At 37.8% G+C, this 19,381-nt stretch overlaps 1 protein-coding gene across 1 annotated transcript in view; it reads left to right on the top strand.

The window, feature by feature from the left end:
• antxr1a (ANTXR cell adhesion molecule 1a) overlaps positions 1-19,381 on the top strand; it is a 44,794-nt gene that overhangs the window by 16,154 nt on the left and 9,259 nt on the right. The window contains exons 10-17 of the mRNA XM_062999333.1: positions 1,362-1,460; positions 6,036-6,102; positions 6,560-6,638; positions 8,068-8,163; positions 11,822-11,863; positions 14,747-14,842; positions 15,805-15,972; positions 17,778-17,858. Of these exons, the coding sequence (XP_062855403.1) occupies positions 1,362-1,460; positions 6,036-6,102; positions 6,560-6,638; positions 8,068-8,163; positions 11,822-11,863; positions 14,747-14,842; positions 15,805-15,972; positions 17,778-17,858 (728 nt within the window). The remainder of the gene's footprint in view (positions 1-1,361; positions 1,461-6,035; positions 6,103-6,559; positions 6,639-8,067; positions 8,164-11,821; positions 11,864-14,746; positions 14,843-15,804; positions 15,973-17,777; positions 17,859-19,381) is intronic.

The raw sequence follows: 19,381 nt of genomic DNA on the forward strand, positions 1-19,381 counted from the left end.
TCTGTATTTTGGTTTCTAGTTAAGTTTAGCTAAAATTTGCAAGCAACATCACATGGGACAGTCCAATGCAAAGATTTACCCATATCAAAAGTTTTATTTTTTATTCTATGTACATTTTATACTGCAATGTATTTTAAAGTAGTTGGTTTCATAGTTCTTCCATAAGCTGTTATTATGTTATTTTTTTTTTTTACGTTTTTCTCTTTAGTTCTAGTTTTGTTAATATGTGACTGGCAGATACACATTCATTCTGGAAGGTTTTTAAATTAAAGTCAGATAACAATAGCTCGATGGCGTCAATAGCTAGAAAGTCTGCTTGTATTTAGTTAGTGAAATGCGCATATAAAATATTAAGCGTGACTATTATTTTGTACATAACATACCCTTTTTTGTTTCTTTTTATTTAAACTTTCAACTTTCACAAATTTGTGGCAATAACATTTACCAATATTACTTTAAAAAGTGCACTAAACCTCTATTAAAATAAATGATTTGCATGTTCTAAAAATTTTAATCATGCAGATTTTTTTGAATTTAGTCTGACCACTGCTTTACATTAAGGGAAATTCTCACATTGTACTAATTTCCTCAACACTAAAACGACCTTAAGATACACAAATGTTGAGTGAATAAACTAAGATGGAAGCTTGTTCAGATCAAAAGATTTGCAGGGTACGGTAATTTAAACTCCTAAAAAGATGGCAATGCAATGGTATGGGGTAAAAACACTACACGTCTTGTTTAAAGAAGGTTACACTGAGGATCTAAGTCATGTCTGACTACAAAGGATGTATAAATAGTAACTTTTTGGCAGGAGCATAAAACACTCATCTTTACTCAAAAGCATCTGGCACTGACAGTTTTTTATAGATCCAGTTCAATTCTTCACATTTACATCAAAACATTTTGGCCCAAGATAAAAACCTAAATAAAAATAAAATGTGTCCTAATGTATCTGCTTATTCAGCAGATTGTACATGATCTGGCTTTCATCCTGCATGATTGCTTCGGATTGCATGAATTTGTAACATTGGTAGGGAACAACAAACCTCACTCACCACAATACGGTTTTCAAAGCCACTGGTGAAAATGATTCTTTTCTAAACCACTTTGGTCAGACTGGTGAGGTTTCAAGTGATTTTAATGTTTCAGGCTCAGAGAAACGCTAGACATTTTTATTAACTGGCATCACTTCAAACAATTCAGCAATCAGGGCTGTGATCATTGATAATTTGTTTTTTAATTGTCATAAAAATAAGTTATGTCACCAGTTGTTTTCTACTAGCATAATTTAAATGACTAGTGATTGAATACCTTAGTTACTGTAATATTGCTGTGGCTGATTATTTTTGTTTCCACAGAATCATTTCAGGTTGTTGTAAAAGGAAATGGGTTCCTCCACGCCAGGAATGTGGATAAAGTGTTATGCTCCTTTAAAATAAATGACACTCTTACCAGGAGTAAGTACAATACTGTTATTATTATTACAATTATTATTATTTTTATCATTACTGTAACTGTAATTTTTATTTGGTTTATATATACGTATATATACCGGTGAAGTGAATAACACAGATTATCTCTTCATCACGGCACCTGTTAGTGGGGGGGATATATTAGGCAGCAAGTGAACATTTTATCCTCAAAGTTGATGTTAGAAGCAGGAAAAATGGGCTAGCATAAGGATGTGAGCGAGTTTGACATAGACGTCTGGGTCAGAGCATCTCTAAAACTGCAGCTTGTGGGGTGTTCCTGGTCTGCAGTGGTCAGTATCTATCAAAAGTGGTCCAAGGAAGGAACAGTAGTAAACCGGGGACAGGGTCATGGGCGACGAAGGCTCATTGATGCATGTGGGGAGCGAAGGCTGACCCGTGTGGTCCGATACAACAGACGAGCTACTGTTGCTCAAATTGCTGAAGAAGTTGATGCTGGTTCTGATAGAAAGGTGTCAGAATACACAGAGCATCACAGTTTGTTGCCTATAGGGCAGCAAAAGGGGGACCAACACAATATTAGGAAGGTGGTTATGCCTAATCGGTGTAAGCATACAAAGTAAGTTCATGTTGTTGGTGTGTGTGTAGGAAGGGGGTGTTGGGTAGAGAGAGGGTGATGTTAGCCGAGCAGTTTACCAGAACTTTGTGAAGTTTGTTTACTTACACTTTTGTATTTTGTAATTGTTGTCATGTCCATCTTAGGATTTAAAATACAAAAAGAACGAAAAACAAATGTGCTTCTAGAAGCTGTTAGCATGCTTTGCTATTCAAGAAATAGCTACCTGCTTTGAAATCAGTACTTTTATCAGTATGCTTGACTAATGTAGGCTGCTGCTCAAATCAACAAAAAATACAGAGCTTCTTTTAACAGGGCTGCTTTTTATAAAGATCAGCCCCTGGGCAAATGTAAATCTCAATTTACTGTGAACAGCTCCAGAATCATTTCAATTCCTGCATTTCTACTTCAAGTTATTGTAATATAAACTACTGAGTTTGTACACATGTACACATTAAACTGTAGCGTATCACTAATACACAAATAGATTTATAATAGTAGTTTATAAGTTCCCAAATAGCAGCTACACCCAGATCACAAATTATTAAGAGTATTTGAACGTTCAAAACAGATTACACAAGTTAAAATAAATTAGTCTTGCGTAACGTAGCTGTTTGGCTTCTTTCGATTGTTACCGTGCAGACAGCATGTTTTGATTTAGGTTGTTTAATTGCGTAATTAGCTACAATTCTATGTCCTGTCACTGCCAGAAGCTGAGGGGGCTTTAGTTGGGCATGACTAGTGCCAGTCCACTTATCCTTTTATTAATGGCACTTGGAGTATTTACAAGAGGTTGTTTGTGGACCAGATGCATGAGATATAAAGAATAAAAGTTGGTGCATTTTGTTTATCAAGAAAAAACCTAACCACCAGTGTACTGTAGTTCTAAATGTGAGTACATTTGTAAGTTTGTTCAACTTTAAAGTTTCAAGCTACCAAATAAAAGTTGAGGCCTTTTTATTAAAGCAAAAACAGTAATAAGAGTAAAAACCTTTATCTGTTTTTCTACATATCTGAAACTTATGACCCACATTTCCATCTCAAACCAATGTTTAAACACCACACAGAAGAGGACATAACAGAGGCAGCGTGGATGAAGGATTCTTACCCCCTCCATCAACGCTTTCCTTACCCCCTGCAGACTTTCTTTCCTCTATGTGTTTCCTCCACCATAAGGTCGAATAACAGATCATGTTTCAAGATCTAACAATGAAATGCAAAGTACTTAACTGACCACCTTAGACACTAAACTTTACATATTTTGTTTTAAAAGAATCATTTTATCTGCAACGTATTACAGTATCTGTGCCTGCAAATGCACTACTTTACATTGTTGTTTCATTTACCACCCCCTTGCCTTTGGGTAATTTTTCAAAATGGACCACCTATTGGTAAAGGGGTTTAGCTTTACAATAAATGATACCATTAAAGAAGCAAAGCTAAATAAATGTTCTATAACATCTATGTGTTGGTCAATTATATTTTTCACAAAGAAGTCAATAAAAACGTATTGTTGTACATGTCAGGTAGGTCGGTCAGTCGGTCGGTCGATCAATCGATTGATAGGTAGATAGACACTTTATTTATCTTGTGGGAAATTATTGAACTATTGATTTAGGGAATTATTGAAATATTCAGGTAGTGGAAGGATGAATAACAAGTTCTGAGGCTAAATGATGTAAGATGATAACATGCATAGGCATCCAAACCTTTAAGTTATACACAGTGTACACTGATCAGCCATAAAATTAAAACCACCTCCTTGTTTCTACACTTACTGTCTATTTTATCAGCTCCACTTACCATATAGAAGCACTTTGTAGTTCTATAATTACTGACTGTAGTTCATCTATTTCTCTACATACCTTTTTAGCCTGCTTTCACCCTGTTCTTCAATGAACAGGACCCCCACAGGACCACTACAGAGTAGGTATTATTTGGGTGGTGGATCATTCTCAGCACTGGTGGTGGTGTGTTAGTGTGTGTTGTGCTGGTATGAGTGGATCAGACACAGCAGCGCTAAATACTGTGTCCACTCACTGTCCACTCTATTAGACACTCCTACCTAGTTGGTCCACCTTGTAGATGTAAAGACAGAGACGATCGCTCATCTATTGCTGCTGTTTGAGTTGATCATCTTCTAGACCTTCATCAGTGGTCACACGACGCTGCCCATGGGGCGCTGTTGGCTGGATGTTTTTGGTTGGTGGACTATTCTCAGTCCAGCAGTGACAGTGAGGTGTTTAAAAACTCCATCAGCGCTGCTGTGTCTGATCCATTCATACCAGCACAACACACACTAACACACCAACACCATGTCAGTGTCACTGCAGTGCTGAGAATGAACCACCACCCAAATAATACCTACTCTGTAGTGGTTCTGGGAGAGTTCTGAGCATTGAGAAACAGCATGAAAGGGGGCTAACAAAGCATGCAGAGACATAGATGGACTACAGTCAGTAATTGTAGAACTACAAAGTGCTTCTATATGGTAAGTGGAGCTGATAAAATGGACAGTGAGTGTAGAAACAAGGAGGTGGGTTTAATGTTATGACTGATCAGTGTATATATTCACACATCCTTACTAATCTTAGTGCTCATGGACCCATGTTTGCAAAGTAGTCAACAGTATTCTCAGTATGCCAGCTGCAATTCTCACAAGTTTTGTTACTAGTAATTGGAAACGATTGTTTTTTGCAGTGACCCAGTTTGAGTTCAGCTACACCCAGATTTTTAAAACCCGTGTTTAATCAACAACACATGCGCCGATGATGGCCATTTCCTCACTGTGTGGTCATCAATAGCTTAAGTTTTGTCTCTGACATGTGGAAGAAAACATGTTGGAAAAGAAAGTAAAGCTTGTGTGTTGGCCACGACTTGCTAGGTATTAAATTCCACTGCAGTTTGTAGTTTAAACAAACATGATTCATGATTCACTCGTGATTCACAAATAATGAAAGCTTACATAAGTCTGGCTACTTGCATCCATAGTCGAAGTCGGTGTATTGCAGAGGATTTACTGAGCAGACTGGTGAATTTTGCATTGTCAGCTATTTCTGATCATTTTTATACAAAGTTTAAATCTTGAATACACATGTCTTTGCTTAGGAGTGTTATTTAGAGACCCCTCCTTGTGGTATGGATAAACAATAAAACACAGTGACCAATACAGGGCTTTAAGCCAGCATGAAAATTCTTTTGGCATTGCATTAAAGTTTGGACTTGGATTAATCCTTCATGCAGTGGATTAAGAAAGAAACCAGACTATAATTTGCATATTTAATCCCAGTTGGACTTTGACACCTTATCCACCTCCCACCCATAACCCCCCGAACACCCTCAAACAACTGACCCAGGCAATGAGGTAATGAATTCAGGAGTCTGATATCTAACCTGGTTTGTCTTGGCCCGTATAACTTTTTACCCCTTATGGTCAAAGAGTCCATGTATTTCTTATAACATGACAGACCTTACAGCACTTTTTGGACCTTTTCATCATATCTAACAGTTTGCAAATAGAGACAGGCAATGTGTCTGTTTTTTCTGGCTGGAGTCTGACATACCACATCTCTGAGGAAACACTCAAGCCCTGGGCTAAGAAACTAAAGGAATAACTTTCTATCATGGATATTCAGTTAATATCCTTCTGTGGAACAACAACAGCAGGACCTAAGGTCAATCGGCTTCCAATACGACCAGATAAATTTTTTCTATGAAGTCCATCTTTAGCCAAAAGTATGTGGGCACCCCTTTTGATTACTGAGTTCAGGTGTTTCAGCCACACCTATTGCTAAATAATATATAAAATTAATTATATGAAAATAATTTTTCTTTCCAGAAGATTGGAGGCTGCTATAGTGACATAGTGGTGATAGGGTTAGGGGCAACTCCATATTAATGCCCATACTTTTGGATTGGGGCCATAAGTGTTTTAGCCCTGCAAGTTTTAATAAAAGATAACCATTCAACATTCTTGTATTCTCCAGTGGTGAAGCCACTGGTAGTGGAGGACACTTACCTGCTATGTCCAGCTCCTGTACTATGGGAAGGAACGTAAGTTATACTCATTAAAATCTAGACAATAAATAGTTCCTTCCACTGTTTAGTTCTCTTTTAATGTACAATAACAACCAATCTGAAAGGTCAAAGCAAGGGGGGCAACACAACATACTTCCACCAAGACAAGTGAAGCATAGTGGCCGGCTCAACACTTGGATGAGGGCCATGACTGTCCTATTTAAAATGCCAGTGATGGGACCTTTGATATCTAAGGGCTCATACATTGTCAATTTAAACTTCTCACCTCTTTATGTTGCACCACTCAAAAAGAGCTTTAATTTGAACAGATTTGTAATTAGCAAACCCTATTTTAATCATTTGCAAAAAGTGAGGTTGACCTTACAGTATCAGATTTGGTAACAGGAGACAAACATACAAATAAAAACATCATTCTGTTTAGACAAAATGATCAACAGTCAATATTAACAGTCTTCTACATGTGGTCTTGTAGGGCGGCTTCACTTTATGTGAGCATGAACGAAGGCCTTAGTTTTATCTCCAGCTCTGTGACCATCACCACCGTGAGTTGTGTAAGTAATTAAATGCTAATACTTATAATACTTACAGCTAACAATATAAACAAGTAAAAGAAATTGGGGATTTTAATAATTTCTGCAAGAGTACATGTGATTAAATGATTACATCAAACTTCTTTATTAAAATTAAATTTAAGAGGCGCCCAGGTGGTGCAGCGGGATATTTTGCTAGCACACCAGCGCCGAGATTCTGAACTCCCTGGTTCTAAACTCAGCGTTGCTACTGGTCGGCTGGGCGCCATCTAGTGGGCATAATTGGTAGTGCCTGCAGGGAGGGATGACCAGACTATGTGGGTGGGGTCTTCAAACGCTGTGCAAGGACCCTGTGCAGAATGCATGGGTAAAAAAGGGCTCCGTTTAGGGCTGCACACGGCTCAGAGGATGTGTGAGCAGCAATATACACACCTCGACTGCAATCAGAGATCCCCCAGCAACGGAAGACAAATTGACTACACTAAATTGGGAATAAAATGGGAGAAAATGCATCAATAAAATTGAAAAATTGGTGGGGCAAAAAAGTTTTATAATATAATTTTACTTCTGAAATGCAGGTTTAATTAATTTTATTAAAGAACTAAAATTTTGTAACATTTTGGGACAAAGAAGTTTGTGTTTTAATCATATAGTCACAGGAAAAAGTAAGAAGTCATAAGATACCTGTCCTTTAAAAACTTACGTAAACTTATGAGTTTAACTTTAATCTGTCTTTTAAATAGTACTTAGCAAAGTCATTTTGATCTGAAATACTTTTGGAGCTTAAAGAGATGCACCTAATTAATCCTGCATTAAAGGTCTAGTTATAATAAAATGGATTATAATCCCACTTTAAAGTATTTAATGGAATCTTCTACTACCTTTATTTCTCTCTTTTAAAATATGCATATTTTGATTAGTTTCTGTGATTATAAATGAGCACATCCCATAGTCTACTATTTCCTTTCTGGCATGGATGGCCAACAGCTTTTGCATTCCTGAATCACTCCTAATTTCCACAAATTCCTCCTGTTTTTCTTCTTGGTTGACTTTTTTTCTTCTTTTTGTTGCTTCACTGCACTAATGTTTATATCAGTCATTTCAAAAAGGCGCCAGTGCATCTAACCCAGTAATGTATTGGCTCCTGTCTACACATGCACCATCTTGAAACTTGGCCTAGTAAATTATCTCAAATGTATCTAAGATTTTGGGTCTGGTTTGCATTTCATCTTTACTCCTAAACTACTGGTTAAGTCTTAAGCATTTAAGTAGAAAACTAATCACATTAGACTCTGCTCAGGCACTGACTAAAGTAAGTCAGCACTAAAACCTCCAGAACCATCTACTCTTTATAAGCTTACAGCATCTCTCAGATGCTCTCTCAGAATTTGTATTCTTTCATTTCTCTGTGCTCTACCCCCGTCATTGGTATCCTTCTATTGTTTTATAGTCTGATGGTACAATCCTGGCCATAGCTTTGCTGATTCTGATGCTCCTGCTGGTGTTGGCTCTTCTCTGGTGGTTCTGGCCTCTCTGCTGCACAGTGGTAAGTTCTTGCTTTAAGCACTGAAGTGTTAAAATGATACACTATCTGACATTCACTTCTAATTAGTTAATTAGTCACACCCATCGATAACAGGTGCATAAGATCAAGCATTCATTAATGCATTCTTCAGAGGCAAACATAGACATTGCAATGGGAACATCTAAAAAGTTCTGTACATACATACAACAGAGAAATGCTACTGGGACCATATTAAGCAACTTCAGGTCTCAGCAACAACAGTCACAAACTTTAGTCAGGCTTTAAAATTGAATTCTTTTTTTCATATGGCAGTCTTTAGGGGGCTGGAGCCTATCACAGCTTTTCAATGGGCGCAAGGCACACAGTAACACCCTGGACGGGGTGCCAGTCCATCGCAGGGCAGACACACATACACACACACATACACACACACATACACACACACATTCACCTATAGAGCAATTCAGTGTCTTCAATTAACCTGACTGCATGTTTCTGGACTGTGGGAGGAAACCGGAGCTCCCAGAGGAAACCCACACAGACACAGGGAGGACAGGGAGCACAGAAAGGACCCGGACCGCCTGGGGCATTGAACCCAGGACCTTCTTGCTGTGAGGCAACAGTGCTACCCACTGAGCCACCATGCTGTCCTGTACAAACTCTGTTTCCAGAAAAGTTGAGACATTTTGTAAAATGCAGTAAAAACAAGACTTTGTCTATGGGGATGAGCATTTGTAAGGTCAGACACAGTTGCCGAACTGTGAAGATTAAAAAGAATTACCATCACAAATTGTAAACTCTTGTGGAAATCCTTCCCAAAAGAGTGGAGGCTGTTATAGTTACCAGTGGGGACCAACTCAATATTCATACCCATAGTTTTGGAACGAGATGTTCAACAAGCTCATGGTCAGGTGTTTACATACGTTTGGCCATATAGTAATATTACTGACCAGTTAAAAGCACCTGGGGGCCCTTCCCTGGGCAATCCATTTTTTGGAAAACCGGTTAGGCTTGCTGGGACTTCCGGGATTTGGATGATATAGCATTGTTTATATTTGAAATAACAATCTACTGATGATAGGGGAAACCTTTTGTTGTCATTATGCCTTCTAAAATCTCATAAGAGCCCATAATAAATGTTGTCCTAATATTTCTTCATCTAACAGCTTTCAGATAGAACCCATCAGCTGGACAGTAAAAGATAGGAATGCATGCTTGGAAAGATAAGATGAGCTGAGAAATCGCTCTGTCCCGTGTTAGAACAAATTGGAAACAACCTCAGCATTTTACAGAGGAGGTTCATGCTAGGACAAAGAGGCAAAAAGCCACATGTTTAATTTCCACAGTTGTTTCCAAACCAGCAAAACACATTCCATGTTCCATGGTGATCAGTTTCTGGGGAGAAAGTCCTCGACAATCTCCATTCTGCAGTCATGGTAGCTGTATTCCAACTTCATTCTACTGTCATTTTACTGAATTTGAATATGAAAGTTCCAACAAACTTCAAAAACTGATAGTGAAAAAAACTATTTAAACCTTAGTGTAGTGCAGTATTTCTTAGCACTTTTTTTAAATTATGCCTTAGCATTTAGCATTTACAATGAGTGGTTCATTTCACTATGCACAAAAATGTGTATTCATTAGTAGGAACATTCTGACTCAGATGCCTTGCAGAGCCTTTGTGTTTGCACGGTTATTAAAATATTTAGATAACCTAATGCATGTTAGTGTTTGATGACTTGATAAGCATTTTGTAATAAAAATAACATATATACTTTATAAGTAAAGCATCATAAATTAACCCAGTGAATCCATTTTTTAGTCCAGGTGGTGTGCTATATGATAGCTTTCATGCTGTTTTGTAGTGTGTCTGTGGGACTTTGTAGCCAGTCAGTCAAAAGAGCATTTGTGAGGTCAGGCACTGATGTTGGATGAGAAGACCTGGCTTACAAACCACCTTCCAATTTATTACTAAAGTGTTTACTGGAACTGAGGTCAGAGCTTTGTGCAGCCCACTGGGCAGCTGTAGCCTAGTGGTTAAGGTACTGGACTAGTAATCGAAAGGTCACCAGTTCAAACCCCACCACAGCCAGGTTGCCACTGTTGGACCCTTGAGCAAGGCCCTTAACCATCATGCTTAAACAACATACTGTCAAAGTACTGTAAGTTGCTTTGGATAAAAGCATCTGCTAAATGCCGAAAATGTAAATGTAAAGTTCGTCCACACCAAACCCGTCAAACTACTTGTATTTATGAATCTCTTTGCCTTGTACATGGTGGCAAAGACATGCTGTTAACTGCCCCAGACTATTGGTATAAATTGAAATATCTAATAGATTTTATATAATTGATTTTATACACATGTAAGCAATGGGTGTAGCTAAAAATATTTCCCAAAATTATTTGGACACCTGACCATGAGCTTGTCCTCTATGTGATCTTTTCTACTAGAACAACATCCACTCTTCTGGGAAGGCTTCTTTCTACTGGGTCTGTTGGAATTTGTGCCCATTCAGTTAAAAGAGCATTTGTATGGCTGGGCACTGATGTTAATCAAGAAAAACTAAATTGATGTTCCGATTCATTTCAAAGCTGTTTGGTGGGGCTGAGGTCAAGGATTTGTGCAGGACACTGGAGTTTCTTTAAACTGCTTTTCTTTATGTCTTTATAAAGTTTGCTTTGTGCACAGTAGTGCAGTCGGTACAGTCATGCTGGAACAGGAAAGAGCCTTCCTTAAACTGTTGCTTACAGTTGGAAGCATATTATTCCCTTTATATAACTGATTCATTGCACCTGTTAGTAACTGTTGTGCCTGAAACACATAAATTCAAAAATTAGAAAAGGTGTCCTAATACTTTTATCCATATAAAGTACTTTTGGTACACATAGTGTACATGCCCGTGTAACTTCTTCAGACATAACAATATCATCTGTTTAAATATGTTGATATTCAAAATGCAACTAGTCAAAATAATCATCTAATTTAGCAAAAAATAAAAATTGTTTAGCCTAAGAATCATAATATTTACTAGAAGAGAGCCTTTAAAGTTTGAAATGTACAAACACACACACACACACACACACACACACACACACATGTTGAAAAACAGTCTGATCTAACCTCATGAAAGCCAGTGTTTGTATTATTTCAATTAGTGAACACAGCATTTTTTGTGTGGACGGTGTAGACAACAACAGATTGCAGACGTGCTTCCATGACCTGTTACATGTTTCTTAGAAGAATCACTCTCATGTGATTCTCTAAAGTCTTCCAAAACAAAATTGTTTGGCTCGACATGTTTTATGCGACTCCTAAGGTGCTCGCGTGCAGAAAACATTAAATCCCTCCTTCTTTCCTTTATCAGCCCCCCTCTGTTTACCAACCCCTTTAGGTTTAGGAATCTGGCCTGCACATTTCTGGGTCACTTTAGCTTGCTTGTTAATAGCCTTAAAAAGAGTAGCGAGAAGGAAGGGAAGAAATTCTTTAACCATGTGTTTTTATGCTGTTCGGTTTTTTGACACACACATTGAACACATTACTGTTGACATGCTGGTGCAAGGGATATAAAAAGTGTTTTTTTGGCTCTGGGGGACCATGTGCTCTAACATGTCACTGTGGGGTTGTTTATCTCTTTCACATCTCAACACAAGTTTTCTGTCTACTTTTCTGTCTTTTCAGATCATCCATGAACCCCCACCACCCCCAACAGAGGAGAGTTCGGTAAGTTCTGTGTTTGGTCTACATTAAACTGTGTAAAGTTCCAGAAACTGTCTCAAAGGCTCAGAAATGTGCTACTGTGTTAAGCATTTTGTACATAGATGAGGTCATAACAATAGCCCATACATTTGGAATGTACATTGTTTTTTATATAACCCAATACTGCGAGAGGTGACCAGATGTTTACACCCTGCTGCTGTTTTTTGTCTGGAGATGTGTCGTAAATTCTACTTTTAAAGTACAGTTAAAGTAGGGTGACCATATTTTGATTTTCAAAAAAGGGGACACTCTGCAGGACACTGGGGCAGACAGACACCTGGGCCAGCCTTAGGGTGTAAATATTTGACAAATGCATCAATAACCATGCAACTATGTTATTCAACTTCAATAAATAAACATCTACTTTAACAAGACAACTAAGAAATGCATTTTGGTCAGATAATTGTATTAGTTTTATTCAGCGTTTGGCCCTAAACAGTAACAACTAGGGATGTAACGATACACTCTACCCACGATGTGATGTGATTCACGATATTGGGTTCATGTTACGATTTTTTCCCGATTTTTTAAACAAAATGAAATTGAAGACACTTTTATATAAACAAAAAAAGTTTCCTTTTATTATTTCTCTTATTTCTCTTGTGCTTATCTTTCATTTATCTAAATAATGAATGTCCTTTTATTTCTGAGGTAGGCACAAACTATGCAAAACAATGCTGCACATTTTCCTTTTTGTGTAAAAAAAAAACTGAAATGAAATTTTTAGACCAAATCCCACATTAAATAAATAAATAAATGAATAATACAAATAAAGAAAGTATCCTCACATAAACAAATTTAGCTGGAAAATTCCGAACCTGGCAACCCTGTAGTGACGTCAACCAGGCGAGGTGAATAGCGCCAGCGCCCTCTGCTGTTTAGAGTGAATATCGATTCATTATACATGTAAACCGATTTAAATCATTACACATGTGAATCGATTTTTAACTGTCTTGTGGTGCATCGTTACATCCCTAGTAATAACAACAAGTAAAAATAGTTCATCAGTAGAGCTATTTCGATGGAATGTCTATCTTTGAATGCACATGTGAAAATGTTTACGCTGCATTCTGCATCACAAGGATCCCAACCAAGACAAAAACATGTATTTTGTCTGTAATTTGTCTGAATTTTTATTTGCACTTGGGCATTTTTTAAGAGAAGTGCGAGAAGATGGGACCTAAAGAGAAAGGTGAAATCAGTACAAAAGATGTTGAACAATGTCTCTGAATCTAATACAACTCATCGTTGAGTAGATATTGTAGAAGTCATTCGTAGAAGTTTATCGTGTCAATTGCAAATAACAGAACCATCTGTGTTTTGGGAAATCCAAACCCAGTGTGCACAACCCCCAGATATCTATCTGGTTAATGCCTCATTTCAGAGTTACAAGTGAACTCTTACTACACTTATGCGCATTTTCATTACTGCTAGTAACGTCACTGACCACAAGTTTTCATGATCATTTTTCTGAGCTGCATGGTGACGCACTAAAACAAACAGTGGAATCTGGTCTGTTGTAAAAGGTTTTGATTAGGAACTCTACTTAAGAAGCATGTGGTTCTGAGTGAATCTTTGCTGAGAACTGAATTAGTGCTGCTTCATGGGCTGACAAAACTAATAAAGTATTTTCAATTGTTACATTCTTTGGGGAGAGAAAAATATGCAATTGCTGAGAAACAAACAGAACGATTGCGTTATATATTTAAAATTAAGTATTTTTTTCAATGATCCAAAGCAAGTGTGCTCTCTGAAAAACACACATCACATCTAATCACGGCTAGATACAAACACAGAAACATTGATATTTTACACAATCCTTATATAAGTTCTACCCCCAGTTTAGGTCAGATGTTTGCATGTTTTTGTAAGGGACACATGTCCTGGCAGTCCTGGGAGTTCAATGATTTCTACAAATAAACAGTAGGGGCTTTTTTGTCGAACAGCCTCTTAGCCCATGGTGATATAAAACCTTAATGACTGTGTACAAAACCCATAATAAACTCATAAGAACTTACATTTGGGAAGTTATTTTGGACAAAGCACAATGTGTTCCAATCATTTAGCCACAAAAAAAGAAGAGTTGCAGGTATTCCAACACTGTCATAACATGCTTAATGATGAGAGAACTTTTTTCTGGAGAGTCAGATGTAGTCCAAGATGTACAAAAAAAGACGCTGCTGCATCAAGTGGACACTGTAAACTGTCTGAGATGTATTATTGAGTTGTGCCCGGTGGTTCCAGGAAGGTCAGACCCACAAAACATGAAAATGAAATAATATCAAGTTAAATAGTATTTACATTTTGATATTTCAGATCGCCTTTCATGTGAAAGAAAATGCACTTATGTTTCTTCTGTTTGTGCGTAAAAAATAATACACAGTTTATATTTAAGGCTATTTTTAATTCTTTAAAATTCCAATGCCATTTTTAAGACATTTGAATTATAACTAGTCTATTATAACTAACCCCTACAGCTGGTGATGTTAATGTTACTTTTTCTACCTAACACTATAGAAAATGGTTAAACAGAGCAGAGTTTGACTTTTCATTAGCTGGAAAAATGAAGTCATGAATTGGGCAGGTCAGGTCGAACTTCGGGAGGGTGTAGGAGAGCGAGTAGCAGATTCAGGCTAAGTCTCTAAAAAAGCCCAACAAATGAATTTGTCAAGGAGAAAATGTCACAGCTCATTTTGGCAACACTCTACAGCTTGGAAGAATTGTTCCAAAAACATGCCCTGAACACCATAAAACCCTGCACTGGTACAGAAAAGAGACACCATTGTGTTTGAATAGTAAATAAGTCCCTGTATTGCTGACTGTTACTGTTATAAATTGCTTTATTAGGATGAAGAGGATGACGGAGCTCCCAAGAAGAAATGGCCTACAGTGGATGCTTCGTATTACGGCGGACGAGGAGTCGGAGGGATTAAAAGGATGGAGGTAAGAACTCTTACTGCTTTGGTGAACAGAGCTTTCCAACCGTTGGGCCAGACCACTATGTCAGGGGCAAAAACTGTATTTAAAACAAGTAAAACATAAAACTTAAATGTAAGTTTTCAGGACAACCAACTCACAAAAGTTGACTCCATGGATCCAACCTGGGGAGGGCTCTGGTCAATCGCCGTAAGGGTGAGTGTTAAAATCCCTGGCCTGCTTTAATTATCCCACATCCCGCTGTATGTGGACACTTGACCATGAGCTTCTAGGACACCCCATTCCAAAACTACAGGCACTAATACAGAGTTTTCTCCACCTTTGAAGCAATAACAGCCTCCACTTTTTCTGGAAAAGCTTTTAACAAGATTTTGTAATGTCTTTGTGGGTATTTGTGCTCTCCCAGTCTAAAGAGCATTTGTTATATCAGTCCTAGCTTGCAATCAACATTCTAATCCATCCCAAAGTTGTTCAGGCTACTTGATTTCCTCCATTTGTCAAACCATGTCTTCATGGACCTGACTTTGTGCCCAAGGGCACAGTTATGCTGGAACAGAAAGGAACCTTTCCCAAATTGTTGGAGTTGAAAGCATATCATTTATTTTATATAATAATACTTTATGGGTTGGGTCTGTTGCCACACAAGGCTCTGTCTATCACAGGACAAAATCAATTACTCACTTACATCTATTGGTAATTTAAACAAGCCAATCCATCTTCTGCATGTCTTGGGGACGTGAGAGGAAAGCAAAGTGAAACCCACTCAGACAAAAGGAGAACATAAAAAACACAGGCAGTGATCAAAGTCAAGAATTAAGTCTAAGCCCACAGGACTGTTTTTGTGTAGCATTGATTCTGCCAGCGACACCACCTTACCACCCATATGCAGAAAGTGTGGAAATGCATTGTGTTGACTGACTGTGGGCAAACCAGCAGTATTTATATAGAAATTTGTCCCAATCTTTCAGGTACGCTGGGGTGAAAAGGGATCGACTGAAGAGGGCGCTAAACTGGAAAAGGCAAAGAATGCCAAAGTGAAAATGCCAGAACAAGAGTTTGAAGCTTTACCTTCGAGAATCCTGAACAATGGCATGCACAAACCACCAAGTCCTCGCAAGTGGTACTCGCCAATTAAGGTTAGAACAAAACAAATACAGCAGCACCTTCACTGTTTAACTCGGACCTAATAAATACATCGAGTGGTTGTCAGGTCCCCAGTAATCCTGAAATTAGGTTTTCGTTTCTGTGTTTTATGAAAATTAGATGTATTACATATTAAAATGTGAACAACTGGGTAATACCACAGGCATACAATCATCAAAGAGTTATACAATAGTGAGTTATACACCATTTAATAAAGACAAGGTCCACAAGCTATAAATCTCACAACCGCTACAAACATAGTGGGAACAACATGAGTAATGCTGCACCTAATCATGTAAACACAGGTCTACCATGAAACCCTCATCCAGCAGCGATATTGTTTGCTAAATGTTTTTACAAAGTATACAAACAGCATTCACATTCAATAGCGTGGAAAACTTTGGCAGTAGTTGGTTGATCTAGTGGAACAGTTGGAGTCACTATTTAGAACTAATCACGCTCTGCCAGGACAAGATGCCCACAATAATTTCTGTAATAACACGGCCCTTCAGAAGAAAGAGACTCAGCTGACAGACTTAAGTCCAAACTTACTGAGCACTTTATCATAGCTGAACCAAATCCTTCACCTCATGACCAAGAACATGTGGTGCTGGAAAACGGAACGATTCTTCTTTAAATGTGGTGCTCCTCGTATTATGGACATTCTGCCAGCAGGAGGGGGTCTGTAATGGAGAGCAGACCCACTGAGTTCTGACCTCCAGAAGAGCAAGGCGGGAGAGCCAGTGCATTTATTACCATAAAACCTTCCTTTGTTTTAGCCCAGAGCTCTGTGAAGAAGAGTGTAAAGAAAGTATTGATCTCATAACTAACTCAGCTACATTGCTCCCTGCTATAATGTCCTATTGTTATGTAAATTTATATAAAAAATTCTAACTTTAGATGCCTATACTAAAATAGAGATTTTGACATTTAGCTATTCTGGCAAAGTTAGTAAGCTTGTTACAAATTTGGGATCAGACTGCATCATGTGTACTACCTAGGATCAGAGAGCTAACATTACAGTTGGAATTGCAATAGTTTGACATACTACAAAAGAATCTTCGAAAAGTTTCCGCACTTTTATATTTTGGTTAGAAGTGGTGAGTGTGGGAGGAGTAGTGACTGGTCATGTCTGAGAGACTGAGAGATGCTTATAGTCCGGATTTAGCTCCATCTGATTTCCACCTTTTTGGACGCTCAAAGAAGCTTTAAGGGGAAGAAGATTTTCATGTGATGATGATGTGAAAGCAGTGGTGCATAAGTGGCTACACGCTCAATAAAAACATTTTTTGATGGCATTAAAAAGTTGGTACAAATGTCGGGAAAATGCTGGGAAAAATGCATTGAAAGTTTTTGAAATGCTTAATAAATACAGTTTAAAAAGTGCGGAAACTTCTAGAAGAACCCTTGTACTTAGTACAGTTGTGTGTAATTTAGGATACAGCCAAAGCACTAGAGTTGGTCAACTGTTATACATACTTAAAAGAATTATTTTATTTCCAACTATATATATATATATATATATATATATATATATATATATATATATATATATATATATATATATATATATATATACATTAAAAAATGTACATTTTATTGTGGGGATTTTAAAAGCTGCTTGGTCATAAAATATAAATTCTACATATATTACTAATTACTTTTATAATGTGATTTGTACAGTACATGACCACCTAATTCCTTGATAGTGATTATGACTTCTCTTCATTTATACAGTATTTAAGATGACAAGTTTACGCCAATAATGTATATGTGTGTGTTGTGGTTGGTATTTTAGGGTAAACTTGATGCCCTGTGGGTGCTCTTGAAGAAAGGCTATGACAGAGTGTCTATCATGAGACCACAACCAGGAGACAGGGTAAGAACCTAAAATCATTTTTTAGAGCAGGAAATGATATCTTTGTATATGGCAAAAGCAGTAAATATCTACCTTATTAGTGCAATGAACATACACCTAGTTACACCATAGTTTTTACCACTGCTTTATGAATGTGTTATTTGATATAATGATTTTTAAAGTGATTTTTTGATCACTATAGCACTAACTGAACACTTCATGCTCTACTAAAAATATTTTTATTTTAGCTACATCATTCCTTTCACTTGCAAGACATTCTGTTAAGACTGCACACTTAACTGATGTGTTTTCTAGTGTTGTAAGTTCAGTTTGCAAAAGGCGATGTTGGTTAAACTGGCAGATTAGTGATTTTCACAACCACATTGTGTGTGCAACAGTGTATTTAAATAAATTATTCATATGGCTCTAATTACTCCATAACTACAATAAATACTCTACTAAACACTGTTTAGTAGACTAGTGTGAGATCTGGGCAACAGCCAACTTAAACTGCTGTTTTTACTTAAATCTCTGCTTTCATATGGCATAGATTGGCTAAACTAGAGTTGCAGTGGGTCGACGGGTACATGGAAACTCCGGGCTCGAAGCACATCTAGAGGAGGACCCGACGAAAGCTGAGAAATAGAGCAACATCCTACAGCTTAAAATGAAATCAATACCAGATTCTCAGTGACACACCAGCACTCGCATGATTAGCATAGATTAAACCCAGAGAAATCTGGGTAATTAAATTTAAACTCAGCTGACCCAGCATGTGCGAGATGTCATTACTGTATTGTGTTTGTAGCTTTTAATTTAAATAAAATTGTAGTTGTGGGATGAACAATTCCAAAGATCAGTCACGGAAGAGCATAAATGTTTACCAGCAGTGTAAAAACACCCATTTGACAATTCTCGCTGTGATTAAATGGAAAATAACACGGTACATTATCAATGTCTTCAATTTAGACCTGTTCCTAACATGACGATCAAATTAATTAAATGCGCCGCTCAGGTGGCGCAGCAGTAAAAACACATGCTAGCACACCAGAGCTGGGATCTCGAATACATCGTATCAAATCTCAGCTCTGCCATCCGACTGGGCTGAGCGGCAACATAAACAACAATTGGCCTGTTGTTCATATAGCGGTGGGGTATTAAGCCGATGCTTAACTGATGCACTACAACCTCTGCTGGCTGATTGACAGTGCCTGCACAGAGGTGGGGAAAGAGTGTGGATCAGGGTGTGTCTCTCCGTACACAAGGCTGAGTCGCATATATGCACTCGCCTAGTGTGGGTGACAAAATGCATACGGCTGCTGCCCACGTGTCGGAGGGGGCGTGGGTTAGCTTTGTTCTCCTCAAATCAGAGCAGGGGTCGGCATTAGTGAAGAGGAAGCGTGGCACAATCTGGCAGTTGGACACGCTAAAAAGTGGAGAGAAAAAGGGGAGAAAATGCATACAAAATATAAAAAATAAAATAAATAAATTAGATGCTTCTAACTTTGTCTCGTGTTCCATCATGACTGTGGCCCTGTGCACAA

This window comes from Trichomycterus rosablanca, chromosome 7 (genome assembly GCF_030014385.1).
Source record: "Trichomycterus rosablanca isolate fTriRos1 chromosome 7, fTriRos1.hap1, whole genome shotgun sequence".
Lineage (NCBI taxonomy): Eukaryota > Metazoa > Chordata > Actinopteri > Siluriformes > Trichomycteridae > Trichomycterus > Trichomycterus rosablanca.